The sequence below is a fragment of the Phyllostomus discolor genome, chromosome 5, assembly GCF_004126475.2.
Source record: "Phyllostomus discolor isolate MPI-MPIP mPhyDis1 chromosome 5, mPhyDis1.pri.v3, whole genome shotgun sequence".
Taxonomy (NCBI): domain Eukaryota; kingdom Metazoa; phylum Chordata; class Mammalia; order Chiroptera; family Phyllostomidae; genus Phyllostomus; species Phyllostomus discolor.
Genome location: NC_040907.2, coordinates 11489230 through 11506452, shown reverse-complemented (window position 1 = coordinate 11506452; position 17223 = coordinate 11489230). Strand labels below are relative to the sequence as shown.

The window sequence follows — 17223 nt, the reverse complement described above, 5'->3', positions numbered from 1 at the left end:
CACGGTCCCCATACCCCCTCCAGACACTTCTCAGGCACCAGCGGGGTGTTCCGCAGTTCAGCTTCATTCGGACACTCCATGGGGACAGTGTCAGGTCCCACAGGGTGAGGGCTCAGTTCTGGAGGACTGCACACGTGCACTTGCGCACACGCGCACACACACACCCCCTTCAGGCACCAGTTGCAAGTGCAGATTGTCACCTATGCTGTCACTGATCAGCCGTGAATCAGAGGTGTCCCCAGCGCCTTCTTTAGGTGCCGTTAATTTGCTGGAGAGGCTCACAGAACTTGGGAAACCTGTTTACTCACTCCCTCACTCACTGGTTTATGACGGAGGATGTTAGAGGGTGCGAGTTAATAGCCAGACAAAGAGATGCAGAGGGCAAGGTCCCAAGCAGAAGAGCCTCTCTCCTCGCGAGTTGGGGGCCCCGACTGGTGGCACGTGGAAGCAGGTGGCTCCCCAGCCTGGACGCTCTCCGAACCCCGTCTCTGTGGGTCTCGTGGGGGCTCTGGTACACAGACATACCTGACCCCCCTCGTGGGCCGCTGATGACTGATCCCACCGTTAGCCCTCCCACACTCCCTGGGAAACAGGTGGGATGGAAGGCCACACCCCTCTGTTCATGGTTGCTTCCCCTGCTGGAGAAGGTGCGTCTTGAGTCGGATTGTGCAGGCAGTCGGACTGGAAGGTGCTGCCTCCCCTGGAGCAGGCTTGTCTCAGCTTCTGCTTCAGATGCTGCTTTAAGCATCCAGGCAGGCGTAAGGCCCTTGTTTAGGTGCCCGAGTTTAGGACCCTGACGGCCCTGCCCTGGGGAAAGCCTTGCGCCAGTGTGCTGGCTGCTTTGTGTAAAGGGCAGAGGGGGCCTCCTGTCCCCGGTCCCCATTCTGGCGGTCACTACCTGTGTGAGGGTTCCTTTTAGCATCAGGTTTAGTTCAGAGAGGTGATCATTCTACTTTTAGTAGCCACTGATAGACAGTGTATATGCCAGAAAGCATGCATGCAGTAACTCCAGTGAATTTGTAGTTTTCTCCCAGAAGAATCTCCACACCCCCGAAAAGCAGCACTGCAGGCAGACGTGCTGTGAGCCAGCTTGCCTGGGGTGCTTCCTGGAGCCTCGGTGCAGAACCCCCCCAGGCCTGTGGGCAGGGCTGTTCTCGCGCCATCCCAGAGCCCGCCCTTCTGTGTGGAAATGGGCCCTGGTCTTCCAGGAACCCCGGCCTGGGGAGTGGCGCCGAACCCCCAGGCAGCCAGCCCTACCACAGCCTGCCTCCCCACGCCCTGCCACCTGGGTAATGGTGGAAAATCCTAAGTTTGTATCCGGAGACTGTTTCCTGCATCACTTACCGCTCCGCAGTGTTTAGAATTCCACCCGGTTTACAGCGACCTGGACAAATATTGAATCCTCGGTCTTCCTAACAGTTTAAATCAGAGCTGTCAGCCCATGGCCAGGGTCTGGTTCCGGCTCGCCGCGAGCAGCGCCTCCTGCCAAGCCAAACAAGGCCTGATGAGTGGCTGTCCTCAGCGCCCCGGGTCGGCCCGCGGGCCCTGTTTGCGTTGCCTGTGCTCTTGGGCTTTCATGAGGAAGTTCATGCTTCTGTCATCATCCCAGCGGCCGGCCACATAACTCATCTGAGGGCATTAAAGCTGGGGCAGGTTTCCAGTGTAAGTAACTGCACCAGGAGGGGCGGGGAGGCCGTGCGGGAGACGAGTCTGAGTTAATGGCGCGAGGCCTCTGAGCAAACAACGGGGAGCGCGGGCTGCGGGCCGTGCCAAGTGCCCCATGTGAGCCCTGGAGAAATGGCCGTGGCCGCCTGGGGTGGGGGGCGAGGGGTTCCGGGAAGGTTGAGCAAATCAATAACAAAGCGTGAACACGCCTGACTGTGCAGGCTGTCTCTTTTGATAAGACCGTAGGCAAGATAGAGTCGTCACTCCCATTTAACAGGCGAGGCGGCTGAGGTTCAGAGTGGTTAAGCATTCTCCCGTGATTAGCAGGCAGCCAGGATTTGAAGCCAGATTTGTCTGCCTAGAAAAAAAAAATAGGCCTATCCTTTTCAGTCTTTTTTTTTTTTTTAAGGATTTCATTTATTTTTAGAGAGATGGAAGGGAAGGAGAAAGAAAGGGCAAGAAACATCAATGTGTGGTTGCCTCTCATGCGCCCTCTACTGGGGACCAGGCCCACAACCCAGGCATGTGCCCTGACTGGGAATCGAACTGGTGACCCTGTGGTTCTCAGGCCTGTATTCAATCTAGTGAGCTATACCAGTCAGGGCTATGCTTTTTGTTCTTAATCTGTCCGCTCTACTTGGCATTCGGTAGATTGCCAAATAAACATTCGCACAGAAGTGCATGGGGCAGTCAGCTCAGTGTAGACAGTCCACTGCCCTGTGGGAGCCCAGTGGCATCTGTTGGCAGCCCCTCCGGCACCTAGCACGGGCAGCTGTCGTGGCCTCGTGGCCCCGTGGCCCCAGCAACAGGCACCGAGAGTGGGGCCAGAGCTACGGAGTCCAATGGGGGGCTCCACCCTCCCTGGGAGTGTGCTCGGCGCCATCGCCCTGTGAGTGCCCCCTTCCTCGGGTTCTCCTGTAGGAAGGAGGTTGACCAGATGCCACCCCGCCACCACCAGAGGTAGTGGAGTGGTCTGCTCAGATCTGCGTCTTCAGATGGTGCTGCTGCCGCTGGCACAGAGGGCGGCTGGCAGAGGCGGCCGTTAGAGTCATCTGGGGAAGGTGGCCAGGGCCTGGGAGGGGGCGGCCTCAGCGGGCTGGAGCTCCCTGACCTGTGGCCAGGCGGCCGGGGGTGGTGACGGGGAGGCTGTGTCTCTCATAAGGCGGGAGGTAACAGAGGGCGAAGGCGGGAGGAGCAGAGAAGGAGGGGCGGGTCAGGAGGTGTTCTGGAGTGGGGGTCGTCCTCACACGGGTTCCTCCACCGAGCCGGCCGTGCCCAGGGTCGGCTTTTCCTCTGGACACGAGGCCTCGCCGCAGCACGGGCGTCACAGCCCCCAGAGCTCCCTGGCTTTCCTCTTCCCATACCCATCTTGACAGGGGCTGTGGCTGGGCTTGACGGGGGCCTCTCCCGGGCCCCGCCTTCGCCCAGGCCTTCCTGGCCTGCCCCCAGCCCCTCCTTCTCAGCTTAGATGGTTTACAGGAGTGCAAGTGACTGCATGGTCTGGAAAGCTGCGCTCACCGGCTTTCTTTAGGTGGTTGGTGCGTTTAACGGTGACGATTACCGGAGCCACATTTCATGCCGGGCCATGCCACACCGCAGCCGGCTCAGACCGCGTGTGCCCCAGGCCGCGCTCCCTCGGCCGCGCTCCCTCGGCGTCCCTACCCGTCTCCTCCGCTTTGGCCTTTCCTTTCCCCGCTCCAACAAAAGGTGCCTCTCGGGCGCAGCTGGCAAGCGAAGCAGATAGATGGTGTTCTGGCAAACCCCGCGGCTGTGGCGGGAGAGGTGAGCGGCAGCCCTCGGGGAAGCTCGTCATAGCCAGGTGGCACCATCCTTCCAGGCCAGGAGGGCGGACGGTGCCCTCTGGCAGACTGCCACCAGGCCCCGCTGGGGACGCTTGCTGCCGCCAAGCGCCAACCTGCAGGAAGGGCGGTGCAGGAAGAGGTCACTTGGACAGCGGGAGACGTGGGAAAGAGGCAAGACCGTAAATCTCTGAACGATGCAAGGTTTCCGATCGGAGACAGGCCCTGCAGATGTTCGTTTGATTTTTTTTTTTTCCCAGATTCTAAATATTTAGAAACGAAGGTGGAATGTTTTGCTGAGTGGGGAGGTCAGGCCAGTCGTTTGCCAGCTGAGCTCTCCCCGCTCAGCAGGAGGCGCCGGGATGTGTCTTCACGCGGTGCAGCTCCGGGAGAGGCACCTGCCCGGGCGTCACCCAGGGAAACCCTCTTCCACTCGCACTTGGCGCTGAGGCCAGGCGCCGTGTTTTACTGGGGGAGGCTGGGGGTGGGGGGAGGGGACGGGGTGGGGGGGGGGCTTCCTCACTGGGGGCGGCTCAGCCGCAGTGGCGGCCGAGTGCTCGTGTCCTGGGAGGGAGGTTGTGTTCAGGACACGGATGCTAGAGCAGCACGGCTTCTAGGGTCGGATGGCCTGGGGCGGAGCGGCCCGGCACCCGGTCGAGAAGGAAAGCTGGCCCCAGTCTGCCTCCCCGCTGCAGTGGTTCCGGTGGGACTGCTGACAGGAGAGGGAGGGACGGGAGATGGGGGAGGAGGCGGGCAGGGGAGGTGATGAGGCACAGATCGACGCTGCTGGAATCTCCGAGTCCTGGACTGTGGCCCGTCTTGGGTTTCTCTGGTGGAGAACGCAAGCCTCTGAGTTCAGCAAGCAGAGCAGTCGCACGGCAGAAAAAGTTTTCCGAGTCGTCCAGACCGTGGGGCAGCTCCAGCCGTGTGACCGGGACCAGCCCCGTCCCTTCTCCAAAACCCAGCACTGTCTCCGTGGAGCCAGTGCCACCTGTTTGGGGACGTTGTTGTGGGACAGAAACACAGAACCGTCATGACACGTGGCTTACGGCTGATAAGTAACAGCCGCTCCCGCCACCCCCGCGGTCTTGCGAGCAGAGACTCCCCTCTTCTAGACTATACACAGTTTCGGGCTCAGTGGAAACTGCCCGGAACTGGGCAGACTGAACCTCCCTTGACGGGCTGCCTGAGCACTGTCTTTGGGCCTGACGGCGTGTCCGGTCTGGGCCTGCGGCCCGGCTCCTGCCCGGGCACGGCTCCGTAACCGGGAAGGCACGGCTTCTGTCCCGGCTTCTGTCCAAGAGCCAGGACCAGAAAGCCCTGGGAATGAGGCCGCCCTTCTGCCGGGCACCACTCTGGGCGCTGTGTGTGTGTACCAGCTCGCTTAGCGCCAGGCAGGGGCGGGGAAAGGGGAGCCAGGGGAAGGGGGGGTGGGGAAAGGGGAGCCAGGACAGGTCCGGGCCCTCACGCCAGGGCCTCCAGGTGAGGCACCTACCCAGGGAGGGCTTCCTTCAGGGCCCCGCCCTGCGGGCCGCACTCACCGACGAGTGCCTCCTGACGGTGCCTCATGACAGTGGGAGGTGCCGGGGGCCCCCCTGGAGGAGAACCTTGCTGTCCAGGTACTTGCCCGAGTCCTTCCCACACCCAGGCACGGAGAGGGGGTGGCGCTGACTTCAGACTCGGTGGGGGGGGATCACCTTATGGAACATTCGCGCGGCCACAGCACATGAAAATGTTTTCTTCTGGTAGCCGCGTTCACGAGGATGTGACAATACAAGCATTGCAGAAATAGCTCTATTTTTGGTGGGTCAGCACTGCCAGAGAGCTGACCTCGGCCAGGTGTCAGGGAGTCGGCGGGGCTGTGGAAGCCTGTCTGTCTGCATGACAAGGCCTCCACCCCTCCCGCCAGCCCACCTTCCTTCTGTCCACGGTCCCCGCGGGCCTTTTCCTCGGGTTCAAATCCCCTGCCCTTCACCTGCTCCCCACCCCCAACCTGCTTCACCTTTGAGTGTCCCGTGGCTTCAGCCTTTCCTCTCCCAGAGGTTGGGTTGGTCGTGGGAGTTGACTTACCCTGATGGCCCAGAGCCCTTGGCCAACAGTCCTGGTCTCGCCGCACCCCTGGTGCTGGTTTAAAACGGGCCCCTCAGTGAAGTCCAAGCTTCGTCACTTCCTGGGGTCGCCAGGAATCGGCGTTCTGCCTGGAGCCTGGGCGGGGGGAGGCTGATGTGCAGGAGGCCGGAATTCATTTGTGTCGCCACCCCCAGGCCCCTCCCTGCCCAGGAGAGCAGCTCCCTGAGCAGCCCTCAGTCTAGCTGGGGACCAGTTCCCCGTGGGGGAGGGGACGCACGGGCCCAGAGCGTCAGCGTCCACAAGTCCATTTTGAAGGTGGGTAGGCAGGGTTCATCCCTCCAAGTGTGCTCCCGACCCCATCCGGCATGGACGTGCTCTGGCTGACCTGGCACAGCGTTTTTGCTGAGGACAGAGAATGTTCCGGCAAACATGTAGGCTCTGCTCCGGCTGGGGTGTGGGAGACCTGGAGTGGTGGGGAGTAGCTACCCCTTTCAAGTTTGTGAGCACGCTCACGTCTCCTGTGTTGTGGGGACCCTCGGTGTCTCTGAGCATTCACGCTCCCCAAAAGTGCCCAGGGCGTCCTGGGCCTGGTGTTGGGGCAGAGGGGCTGGCCGGCCTGGCGTTTCTGCCCTGGCTTCCACTTGACCCCCCTCCCCAGGGCAGCGTCACCGGAGCCGGACCTCCCTGCCCTGCACGGGTGAGGCTCGCAGCCATGGAAGAGCCGTGTGGGGGCACAGGCTCTAGACCGCCCCTCTCCCCCTCCTGCAGTGTGCCTGGCAGGTGGCACCCCCCTCTCCTCAGGCACCTCTGGTGACCTAGGCCTCACTGCTGTGGGAACAGGTGCCTGTCACAGACAGCTCCGCCATCCCGTGAGTGACGGTCCCTCGTGGCCCTCGGCAGTGACGTGGGTTGGAGCTGCGTCCCGCCCACCTCCAGGATCTCCTGAGCCCCCTCCCAGCGTGAAGCGTCCCCGGTTCTTTCTCATTTCTTGGGGTCAGAGCGTTCAGACCTTCTGAGCAGGTGGGCTCCCACCTGGCACGTGGCTTTCTGAAAGCCCGGTGTCCCGAACAGAGTCCAGCCCTGTGGAAGTCGCCAGGCCAGGACAGAACAGAGGGGACCGTGGCTTCCTAATAAGCGAGTCATCGAGCTTGAAACAGTTTAAAAAGCCATGAGTCTCTTCACGGGGCGTGCCTCTCATCTTACAGTCCGTGAGGTTAGCGTGTGAGCCCGCGTGTCTGGTCTGCATTTGCCCGGGTCCGTGTGAGCAGCATACTGAGGCAGGAGGAGTGAGGTCCTTGGAATCCGATGCCGCCGAATCTGGGCATATCTCGACATCTTTAAGCCCCAGTATCCTTGGGTTGAAAACGGGTTTTTGTGAGGACTGAATGGAGTAAGGTGGCTGCCACTGGGGAAGCCCCCCTGTGCGTGGCAGCTGCTGGGTGTGGGAGCTGGCCCTGTGTCTGGGCCCTGGAGTAACCCTTCTGATCATCGCAGCCCCCAGTGCTGTTGGTGGGGCGTCGGCAGGCCCTCTCTGCTCTGCCTCCCTCTAAACCCCAGACGCACAGGTTGGTCTGGGCCAGGCGGAGAGTCCTGCAGGGTGCCGCAGAGGCCTCCCTGGGGCAGGCACTCACCTGAGTGGTCGTCGTGTAGCCCAGCACCTGGCCACGGCTACAGCATGCCCGACGGGGACCTGCCAGAGCACTGCGATTTTCCAGCCCAGCGTCCCCATCAAAACAGGAAATTGGGGGCTCTGGGGCGGAGCTTGTTCCCCGAGAGCCTGTGCTGGCCCCTAGGGGGCATCTGTATTAAAGTGTGCTGGCAGATGGTTTTCAAGGGTCCCACAAAATGGGTCTGGATTGGCGCAAACTAGCCCCTTTCCTTCAGTTACGAAAGTGGGGTCGGCCCCTGCCCCTCCCGTGTCCTGGCCCCTGCGAAGTGCCCTGCGGTGTTTCATGGATCACTGTGTCCCAGAATCAGATTTGTCTGACCCTGAAGAAATGGGAGCACGGATGAGAAGCAGCAGAGCCCCCTGCCCTCTGAGCACACACGCCACTCCACGTACACCACTCCACTCCACGCACACCACACGCACGCACAGGCGTCTGCCCGCTGCCTCTGGTTCCGAGGATGGTTGGCCGCCCCGCCCTTCTCGCTGGTCTGAACTCGTCTTGAGCTCTGGCCTTCCTGATGCTGCTCTCGTGTTTCCGTCAGTTTCCCGCTGGCCCATTTCAGCGTCCACGTTTTTTTTCAGCTGCAGGGGGAGTGGTAGCCACAGCTTCTTATTGTCAGTTGAGTAACAGCGAGCTTTACGTGCCTGCCGATCCGCGGGGCACCCTGTGAGGTGTGAAACCAGGAAATCTCTCCCTAAGGAGAGGACCGTGGGGAGACAGCGGGAAGCAGCCCACAGTTCACAATGTGCGCTCACAGCAGGACCCCTCACTTCCTCCGCCCCCCGCCTCCTGCCCGTTCCACTCCCAGTTCATTCGAGACTTGAATTTCTGGGTTGAGGTTCTCTTGCTCGGATCCCTCACGTCACGCAGCCTCACAGGACAGGAAGCACACAGGCTCTGAAGTAAGGGTGGGCTGGACCCAGGCTCTGCCCTGGCTGCCCTGGGGCGTCGGGCAGGCCGCCTGGCCTCTGAGCCTAGGACCCTGCTGTCGCCCGGGGCTGTCGGCCCCTTTCTCCGAAACTGGTAACTGCCGGTACAGCCCAGGCACGGGAAGCCTGCGCTGGCTGCGGGCAGTGAGATGAAGGTGGGCTGAGCGGTCTCCTCGGAGCCAGTGCTTGATAAGGGTGTCACCTCTGCCCGCTCACTGTGGGCTTGATGGGTGTCTGTTCCACCCAGGGCGGCACGGGTCCGTCCCTGGGAATGGGGACTCGGCTTCTGCTGGCTGGGCTCTTCATGACCTGAAACCAGGGCCTTGTGCTCAGCACACACCCCCTCCAACTGGGGAAGCGGCCTTGCACCACCTGCATGTGGCTCCAGAGCTGCCAGCGGCAGGGACAGGCTCTCTGTTGTCAGCCAAGGTGGCCGTTCGCAGGGAGGGCCTGGCTCTGACTCGGAGGAACGTCTTTGTGTTTTGCAGATGGAGAAGGACGAAACCGTGAGCGACAGCTCGCCGCACATAGCCAACATCGGGCGCCTGGTAGAGGTGAGCAGGGCCCCGGGCGCTGGGTCCCCCCGGCTGTGGTTTGCATCCGATGCTGTGCCCCAGGGCCCGCGTCCTGGTGTGCTGGCTGCCTCCCGTGCTTCTGTCTTCCAGTTCCCTAGCAGCCAGGGGTGTGGCACGCATGCTTTGCCCTGGCGTCGTGTTTTTCTGAGCCTTCTGAGCTGGGTGCAAGCACGGCACAGCTCTGGGGCACCCCCTCCACCGTCCCCAAACACGTGCTCCCAGAAGGCTCTGCTCGGGGAACCCGAAGCCCTGTCTCCCCCAGTTTCCCATCTCCATGCTGCTCCGATGAGGGGGGCTGCTCTCTGGTTTCCCCGGGCTGTTTTCAAAGTGGGTGGAGGGCTGGGGGTGGTGATGTGGTATAGGCCAGCACCCAGGGCCAGCCGGTGCCCTGCCCTCCAGTGCTCAGGCCCCAGCCGGCCACTGGGGGCTCACGCACCTGGCTCTCGTGCAGTCGTGTGCCGCCACCCTGTGGTCACTGCAGGAACTGCAGGGGTGAGCTGGCCGAGGGTGTGAACCTCGGGACTCCTTGCTGTTTGCTATCACGCGTGACCCCTGCCCCTCCACCCCCAGGACATGGAAAACAAAATCAGAAGTACACTGAACGAGATCTACTTTGGGAAAACAAAGGACATCGTCAATGGGCTGAGGTAACGTACCCCAGAGCACACGCTTTGGAAATCAGAAAGATGCGGATTTGCATCCTAGGTCTACTGCTTACTAGCTGTAGGGCCTTTCCCCTCAGTCTACCCCCGTCTGTAAACTGGGGCTGCGGCCCACACCCCCGATGGGACTGCTGTGCAGACTTTGAACTGTGACGCCGCTCCCACAGGCTCTGGGCGCTCGGGTGCTGGTCCCTGCCTCCACTTCAGTCATGTGGGGGGGTGTTCCCCTTAACTGCCCCTTCTCGGCCCCCAGGGGTCAGTCTCCCCTAAAGGACCTGCCCAACCCCTTTGTCTCTGGGGGCTGGGGGGGGGTCTCCAGACCAGGCCTTTGGAAGCTCGAGAGAGTGCTGCCCGAGGGTGGCCTGGCTGCCTCTGGTTGGCTGGTCTTCGGGCTGCGGGGGGTCTCCCTCAGAAACAGCCGCCTCACCCAGCTGCTTCCTGGAGAGGGTCCCCGGCCTCTCCAATGTCCCCTGCCGGGGCCCTGCTGGCTGGGGCCAGGGCCCTGAGCTGCCCGTCCCGGGCCCTGGGTTCTGCATGTCCAGTGTCCGCCGAGTGAGGGCTGGCAGGCTCTCTGCAGTCCGTGGTGGTAGAGCAGCGGCCACGGCCCTGCCCAGGGCAGGGGAGGCCTCGGAGTCAGGAGGCCGGGAGCTCACGCCTGCCCAGTCACCCGGAGCCGCGTGACCGTGGACGAGCCGTTCCTCTTGGGGCCCTGTCCAGTCAGGGGGGTGGGGCCGCTGAAGGGACCAGGTGAGACAGTCTGCAGCGCGCGGCCCAGCACGCTGTGTGCGTGCAAGGGCTTCCGGCCCCGAGAGCCCCACTGCAGGTGTGAGCCCCACTGCAGGTACAGGTCTCTCCCTTTGGGCCAGAGGGGCCGGTGGGAAGCAGCTCTGGCGGCGGCCTTGGCTTGTGCGTTTGTCCAGGAGACAGATTTCTGGTCTCCTACTGATGCCCAGTTGTGCGGTAGCGGGGAGTCCCCTCTGGACCCTCGTCTTCCCCTGTTTCCCACCCTGTTTCTGGGGAACTTGGTCTACCTCTGGTGGGTCCCTTACCTCCCTGCCTCCCTGCTGCCTCCAGCAACACTGCTTTCCTTTGGCTGCTGGGCCCGGGGCCACTGCCCCATCCACACCAGGCAACCCGGGCAACGGCGGCGGCTGGCAGACTGGTGCAGAGAGCCAGCGGGTTTGTGGGGGCGAGCCCGGAGGAGCGAGACCCCGCTGGCACAGAGCAGCCGGGGCCTTGATGACCTTCCTTCCTTCTGCCCTGTGTGTCCCCCGTGTCTCCTCTCAGCTGTCTTGCCCACCTGCTCCTGTCTCCGTGTCGCCCTCCCCCTCCCGCCGCACTCACCTGTGCGTACGTGCTCTCTGTAGATCTGTTGACGTAATCCCTGACAACCCCAAGTTTCAGCAGTTGCAGAGGGAGCTTTCCCAGGTGCTGACCCAGCGGCAGATCCACATCCAGCCTGATAATTAGGCCGATCCAGGTACCCCGCGTGAGAGGGCGCGCACCCTCCCCACTAAACAGGACTCACCAACCTGCCGAGACCCCGCCGGTTCGGCTGCTGCTGCGTGGCCACTTAAACCACCACTAACCCCATGTCCATTCGCAGCTGTGAGCAGAAACAGTAGCGTGTAGACTCGGCCCCCACGGACCGTGGACCTGTGTTCCGTGTGTGTATGTGTGTGTGTTGCTCTGTGGGCAGGGGTTGGGGGTGCCTGGGGCTCTGGCTCCAGTTCCGGCTCCCGTGGGAGCCCCGGCCAGGGGTCCAGCTCTGCTTGGAGCTGGTGCCTCCTGTCTGCACTGCTGCGGTGGCCGCAGCGCCGGGGTCTGGGTCCCCTTGCCTTCTGCTCACCCACGTGCTTCGAGACGGCCTGCCCACGTCTGCTCTGTGTGCAGCCAGGCCCTCCCCCACGGCCCCACCGAGGGTCCTGGAAGCCAGATAAGCCCCTTGCAGTGGGACGTGGCCGTGTGGGCTGGCTGACCAGAAAGGGGCGCGTCACTCTGAGTCCGAGGACGGAGCAGAGAGCCGGGGCTGCAGTCCCCCCTGCCGGCCCGGTGCACCCCCACCCGCAGCGCGCCGCAGCTGTCCTCCTCGACCCCCGGCACGGGCGGGACGGAAGGCAGCCTTGCTTGGTGGTGGTGGCCGAGAACCGTGGCTCCAGCTTGTGACAGATGGGACCGCAGTCAGCGCCCCTGGGCCCCTGGGGCAGAGCAGGGGCTGGTTTTCACTAGGGCCCTGAAACCCAGCCAGATGGGCCTCGGGCTCAGCCCCCGAGCTGGGGGCCGGACACTGAGGGCCCGACCCAGAAGAGGCTCGGTGGGGTTTACGGAGCGGGATGCAGTGAGGGCGCTTACGTAACCAGGTGCAGCCGCTCCCCTGTGTCCGTGTCCCAGGGCCGTGAGTGGGTCGGTTTGGGCCATGCACGCTCCAGCTCCAGGCCCCAGGCAGCCATCAGCCCCCGGCCTCGTGCTGGGGCCGCGGTGTCCCTGCTGCGGCGGCGGGGAAGCCCCTTTTCCGGGTGTTCCGTGGTGCGGTTTCCTCCCCACCCTCGGCTTCGAGGGTGGGTCTGGAGTGTTCTGGGTCCGTGGCCCGGATGTCCAGGGCCGCCCGCTGGAGGCTTCCTGGCACAGAGGCCCCCGGCAGCAGCAGCGGGCAGCCTGGCACCAGCCTGTCTGGGCAGGGCAGGCCCTCCTGCCCGCACTGAGCTGGTGCTCCCGCCAGGCGTAGCCGAGATGCTCATCAATGACCTTCCCTAGCTCTGTCCTAATGAATTCCCTGCTGCTCGTACCTGCAGCCACCCCAGCCTGACCTGTGTCTTACCTGATTCTGACGCTGGCTCTAACTCGAGAACTTTCTCCCCTGAGGGGGTGGGGGCCTGGCCTGCTCAGCTCCTCCTCCCCAGAAGAGCCGGCCACGCTGCACGCTGGGGGTTTGGCCACCACACCCTCCTGCCGTGGGGCCTGTGAACAGCCCGTGGTGGGCCGGCTGAGCCTGTTGCCTGACCCTTCCCTTGCTGTCATGGACCAGCGCAGTCCGGGGCAAGGGGTCAGCCCAAAACGGCGGCTCCTCGTAGGCGATTTTGCAGCTGCGCACAGATTCTCTCAACATCTCAACGTGCGTGTCCACGCTCTTGCCACTTGGAGGCTGCCACACTGATCCTCCAGGGACCCAGCGCCCAGCGTCCCCTGGGGGGCTGCTGTGCCTCCCGAGTCCTGCCCCGTCTCACTTCGCCCGCTTTTGGCACTTGGGCGTTGGTTTGTTTTTACAGGGTTTGTTCCCCGTGTTTTTTGGACTATAAGACTCACCTTTCACCTCCAAATTTGGGAGGAAAGGGGGTGCATCTTACAGTCTGAATGTAGCTTACCTGGCTTGCTGGGGGGGTGGGGGGGTGGCCTGTGTTATTTATGGTACTAAATATTTTACATTTTTTGCTTCAAAAATTTTTTTTACATTTTTCTCCTCTAAAACCTAGGTGCGTTTTATGGTCCAGTGCGTCTTACAGTCCAAAAAATTTGGTATTTATTTTTAGAAAGAGGAAGGGAGAGAGAGGAGAGAAAAACATCTATGTGTGGTTGCCTATTGTGGGGACCTGACCCGCGACCCAGGCACGTGCCCTGGCTGGGAATCGAACCAGCGATCCTTTGGTTCTCAGGCTGGCACTCAATAATCCACTGAGCTCCACCAGCTAGTAGAGCATCTGGAATTTTTTTTTTTTGATCCCTCCTTCCCGTTCTTTTTTATGGTCAGTGTATGTAAAACTTGAGGTTCCCGTGGAACACGCTGTCCACGGCATTCCTGAGACACAGCGTCTACCCTTTGTGCTTTGAAGCCGTTCAAGTTTGTAAATGAAACTGTTAATAAGTTCTTGGTTAAGCAACACGCTGGATAAATTTGACAAGGTGATCGATCAGGCCATTGGCCCAGCTTCCTTGCCTATACGCTGGGAATAACAACATTGAGGCCCCTCCGATGCTCGTGAGCGTGGCGTGAGAGCCGCGCGTGGAAGGCACTGTGTAAGTTGTGGGGCCTGTGCAGAGGGCGCTCGTTGGCCCTGCCGGGCGGCGTGCACGCCGGCGTAACTGTGCTGACATTGACGCTCCCCACAAGTCCAGGACTGGAGAGCTGGGACCCAGGGCCACTTACCCTGGTTCCGTGCTGGCTCCTGGAACCCAGGCTGAGGGGGTTCTTGGCCAAGCTAACTGGAGCCTCACGGCAAAAGCCTGAAAGCACCTGTCCTTCTGTTGTGCCCTGGCGGGGACCTGTGTGCCCTGGGGGTCCAGGTGTGCTGGCTCTTCAGCCCTGAGTCAGCAGCTGGGCTGCAGCCGTCCTGGGACCTGTGCCCAGAGGAGTGGACTAGGGTTCTGAGGGCTGTGTCTGGGTCACCCCCGCCTGGGGCGGAGCTGAGCGTTTCTCCTGGTGGGGGGTGCCCCCCCCCCCCCCGTGCCCATGGCAGTGCCCCTCCCACCCCTCTCCAGCACTGCTCGCACTGGGGGAGCGCGGAGGACGCTGCTGCCAGCCCCCCGCCCCTGGAGGTCATGCTCTGGTGGCCGAGTGTGGCGTCCAGGCGCCAGCGCAGCGGCCCGGCCCCTCGCCGCCACACCTCCGCCGCGAAGCCTGCTCACGACGGTTCTTTTCCTCCCTGGCAGGTCTGTGCAGACGTTTGCGGACAAATCCAAACAAGAAGCTCTTAAGAACGACCTGGTGGAGGCGTTGAAGAGAAAGCAGCAATGTTAAACCTCCGCTTCACGCTGCCGGACCTGCCATGCACTCGATAGGTTCCTTTCTTAGAAAACTCACTTTCTGCTCCCCGCCCCCCCGCCCCGCCCCGACAGGTCACACCACAACCTGCGTCGCCGACCTGCACAGCGCCGTCACACCCTGAGAATAAAGCCGCTAACACCCTCCTCGTCTCCAAGGCCTGCTTCCACCACGTCCCGCCGTCAGACTCGATGTTCCCTAGAGACCGTGTGCGTTGTGTTCGCCCCGCCCCCGTTTGCGGGCATCAGACACACCGTCTGCCTGCCTCCCCCTCCTCCCACCTTTTTGTTACATTGGTGTAAAAAATGTAAAACAAAAAAATTTTATGAAATAACTGTGGTGTGTGAAAGATAGAAGAAAAACTGGAAATCTGATTCCACGTGTGTTTGGGAGTTGCTTGGGGGTGGGGGAGGGGGGCGGGGACGGCTCTGGGAGGAAGGAGAGGTGGCCCCCGGCACTGTCCCGCACAGCCCGGCCCCGCCCCGCGGAGGCCACCGCGAGCGTGGGGGCGCAGGGGCGGGGCCCGCTGGCCGTTCTGCTCTTTTGGTCAGGTGCTTTTCTGTCGATTTTTATGGAATGCAAAAGGAGTTTTTTGTTTTATTTTGTTTTTTTGTAAAGCTTAAAAAAAATCTACATCTTATACTTGAGCTTCCATACTTAAAAAAAAAAAGAAAAAAACAAAAAAAATAAATAAAAAGAAACTGGGACACAGTCAGCACTGGCCTTGTTCTTTCTCGCCCGAACGGGGGCCTCGGTGGTGCGGCGGCTGCAGGCGGGTGCCTGTACCGGCCTCGCAGGGTGGGGGCGGGCGGGGCGCTGGTCGTGGAGTGGCAAGGAGAGGCATCTTCGCAGAGCCCCAGAGCTGCTGCTCCCAGCCCCTCCGTGGACACCCCAGTGTCCCGCCCTGAAGCGCTGGGGCCAGTGTCCCACCAGCCCTGAAGTGGGAGGTCCCCGGCGCCTTCAGCGCTGCTCCTCCCAGCGCTGCTCCCCTTTCCTGGTATCGAGCACCTGCTGGCGAAGGCCCGCACACCTGGGGCCTCCTGTTGCCATGGCGCTCAGGGACGGGAGGAAGCTTCCCGAGCCGGCCTGTGGCTTCGCTCGGGCCCCCAGCCTGGCCTGCCCCCTTGGTTTGACGTGCCTGGGTCCTCGAAGTCCCCGACCCCCACTCCTTGGTCCCAGCTTCTCTCTGCTGGGTCTGACAGGGCCCCACATGGGGCACCTCTTTATTGAGAGAGAAACCGTTGCACTGAGTGCCCTTCAGGTGCCGGGGTGGGGTGGGGGGAGATGGCGGCTGGAGAGGAGGCGGGTCCTGGCCCTATGTGGCTCTGCACGTGGGACCCTGGGGGGGGCACCCCAAGGCAGTTCCTTGTGTGGATGACGGGTGACAGCTTCAGGGAGGTGGGTGAGCGGAGTGCCGGGCCCACAGGAGGTGCTGGGTAAGCGGTTCTTCCCTTTAATCAGTCTTCGATCACGGGACCAAAAACAACGCTGGAAACCCAGAAATTGTGGCTGGGATGTGTGCCAGGCCTGACCTTACTCCGCCCGCCTTCTAGAACCCTCCCTGGGCGCATCGCTGCTCGTTCTCTGGTGCTGAGATGCTGAGTCGGGTGGCTGTGGTTGGGAGCAACGGGCTCCAGTGGCGGGTTTCTCAGGTGAGGGGTCCCCGGAGCGCTCCTGGGGCGGGAGGGGAGGCTGAGGGAACAGCCTGGAGGAGCCCTGGACCAGCCCTCTGGCCCCCCCCCCGCCAACCCCCGAGCTGCCGCCTGCCTGCGCCCACTGGGTGCACTTCTGCTGGTGGCCCGTGGGCCCCGGAGGGGCTGCAGCGGGGAGGGAACCTGTGCGGAGCGCCCCCCTTGGGCCGGTCGCTGGGCCTGGGGACCGGCATCGGCCTGGAACCCTCCCTAGAAGCCGAGGAGGCAGAGGCTGGTCCTCCACTCCATGGGAAGCGGGGGCCGAGGGACAGTCTTCCTGGTGGGTAAGTGCTTGTTGTCCAGCCTCCGTAGCAGGGTCTTCTCAAACTTAATACACGCAAGTCTGTCTCCCTCCAAGCACGAAGTTAAATAAATGCTCTAAAGTATATATTCTAGAATTTACATGTACGTTAAAGGTCTCATTTTATAACTATTTGCTCACTATAAGTAACATTTGGAAAACCGGACTGAGCAATCACGCCTTGCCCGGTTGTGACTTCCGTCAGAACAGGTGCTCCCTACGACTACTCAGAGCTCTGCTACTGACTCTGCAGTTCCCTTCTGCGTGCTCCAGGGGGCAGGCGAGTTACTAGATGCTTTTTTTAAAGGACTAGTTAGTTGGTGGTGCTGTTTTCTTGTTCCATAAAAAGTTTCATTATAATTAGTATCACTGCTTGGACTGTTCAATTAGGTTTTTAAAAACAATCGAGAATATAGACATTCTATATAAACTCATAATTTAAAGAAATTAAGTTCTTGAAATATATATTTGTTAAACAATACATGTGTTTTTTTTTTTTCAGAACTTTAAGATTTATTCATTTTTAGAGAGAGAAAGGAGGGAGGGGGAGAGAGAGAAACATCAATGTGCGGTTGCTGAGGGCCGTGGCCTGCAACCCTGGCATGTGCCCTGACTGGGAATCGAACCTGCGACGCTGTGGTTCACAGCCATGCTCAATCCACTGAGCTACGCCAGCCAGGGCTCCAGTCAAATTTTAATAACAGCCAATTCTATCTTCTTTCAAGTTGCTTTATTGAGCCACAATTCACATGTAGACAGTTTACCCATTTAACGTGTATAAATTCAAGAACAGGGCGGGGGGGTACCAATTCAATTGCTCGTGGGTTGCATGCCCGTCTCCCCCCTCCCTGAGGGCCAGTGTTTCAGGCACTCATTCCACTCACTCACTCACCAGCATTTACTGAGCACCTACTGTGTGCTGGGACACAGTAGTGGCCAGGACAGAAGTCTGCCCATACTCTCTAGTGTGGGTGGGCAGAGACTGGTCACCGTCGGGTCTGCCAGAGGGGGGCTGTGTCCTCAGGCTGCCACAGGGCTGGGGGACTGATTGGCAGTTATTAGTTGAGCTCATCTGAAGCAAAAGGCCATCCCTGCCCCCTGCCAC

General features: G+C 61.3%; 1 protein-coding gene across 5 annotated transcripts in view; it reads left to right on the top strand.

Moving 5' to 3' along the window:
* CAPZB (capping actin protein of muscle Z-line subunit beta) overlaps positions 1 to 14743 on the top strand; it is a 122199-nt gene extending 107456 nt beyond the window's left edge. For 2 of the 5 annotated variants that reach the window (XM_036025412.1, XM_036025413.1), the window contains 3 exons: positions 8622 to 8687; positions 9279 to 9355; positions 10738 to 10840. In XM_036025412.1, coding sequence (XP_035881305.1) covers positions 8622 to 8687; positions 9279 to 9355; positions 10738 to 10840 — 246 coding nt within the window. Of the gene's footprint in view, positions 1 to 8621; positions 8688 to 9278; positions 9356 to 10737; positions 10851 to 14014 lie in introns of those variants that run through there. The other 3 variants (XM_036025411.1, XM_028513423.2, XM_036025414.1) reach the window with 3 other exon arrangements.
* Positions 14744 to 17223: the final 2480 nt, after the last annotated feature.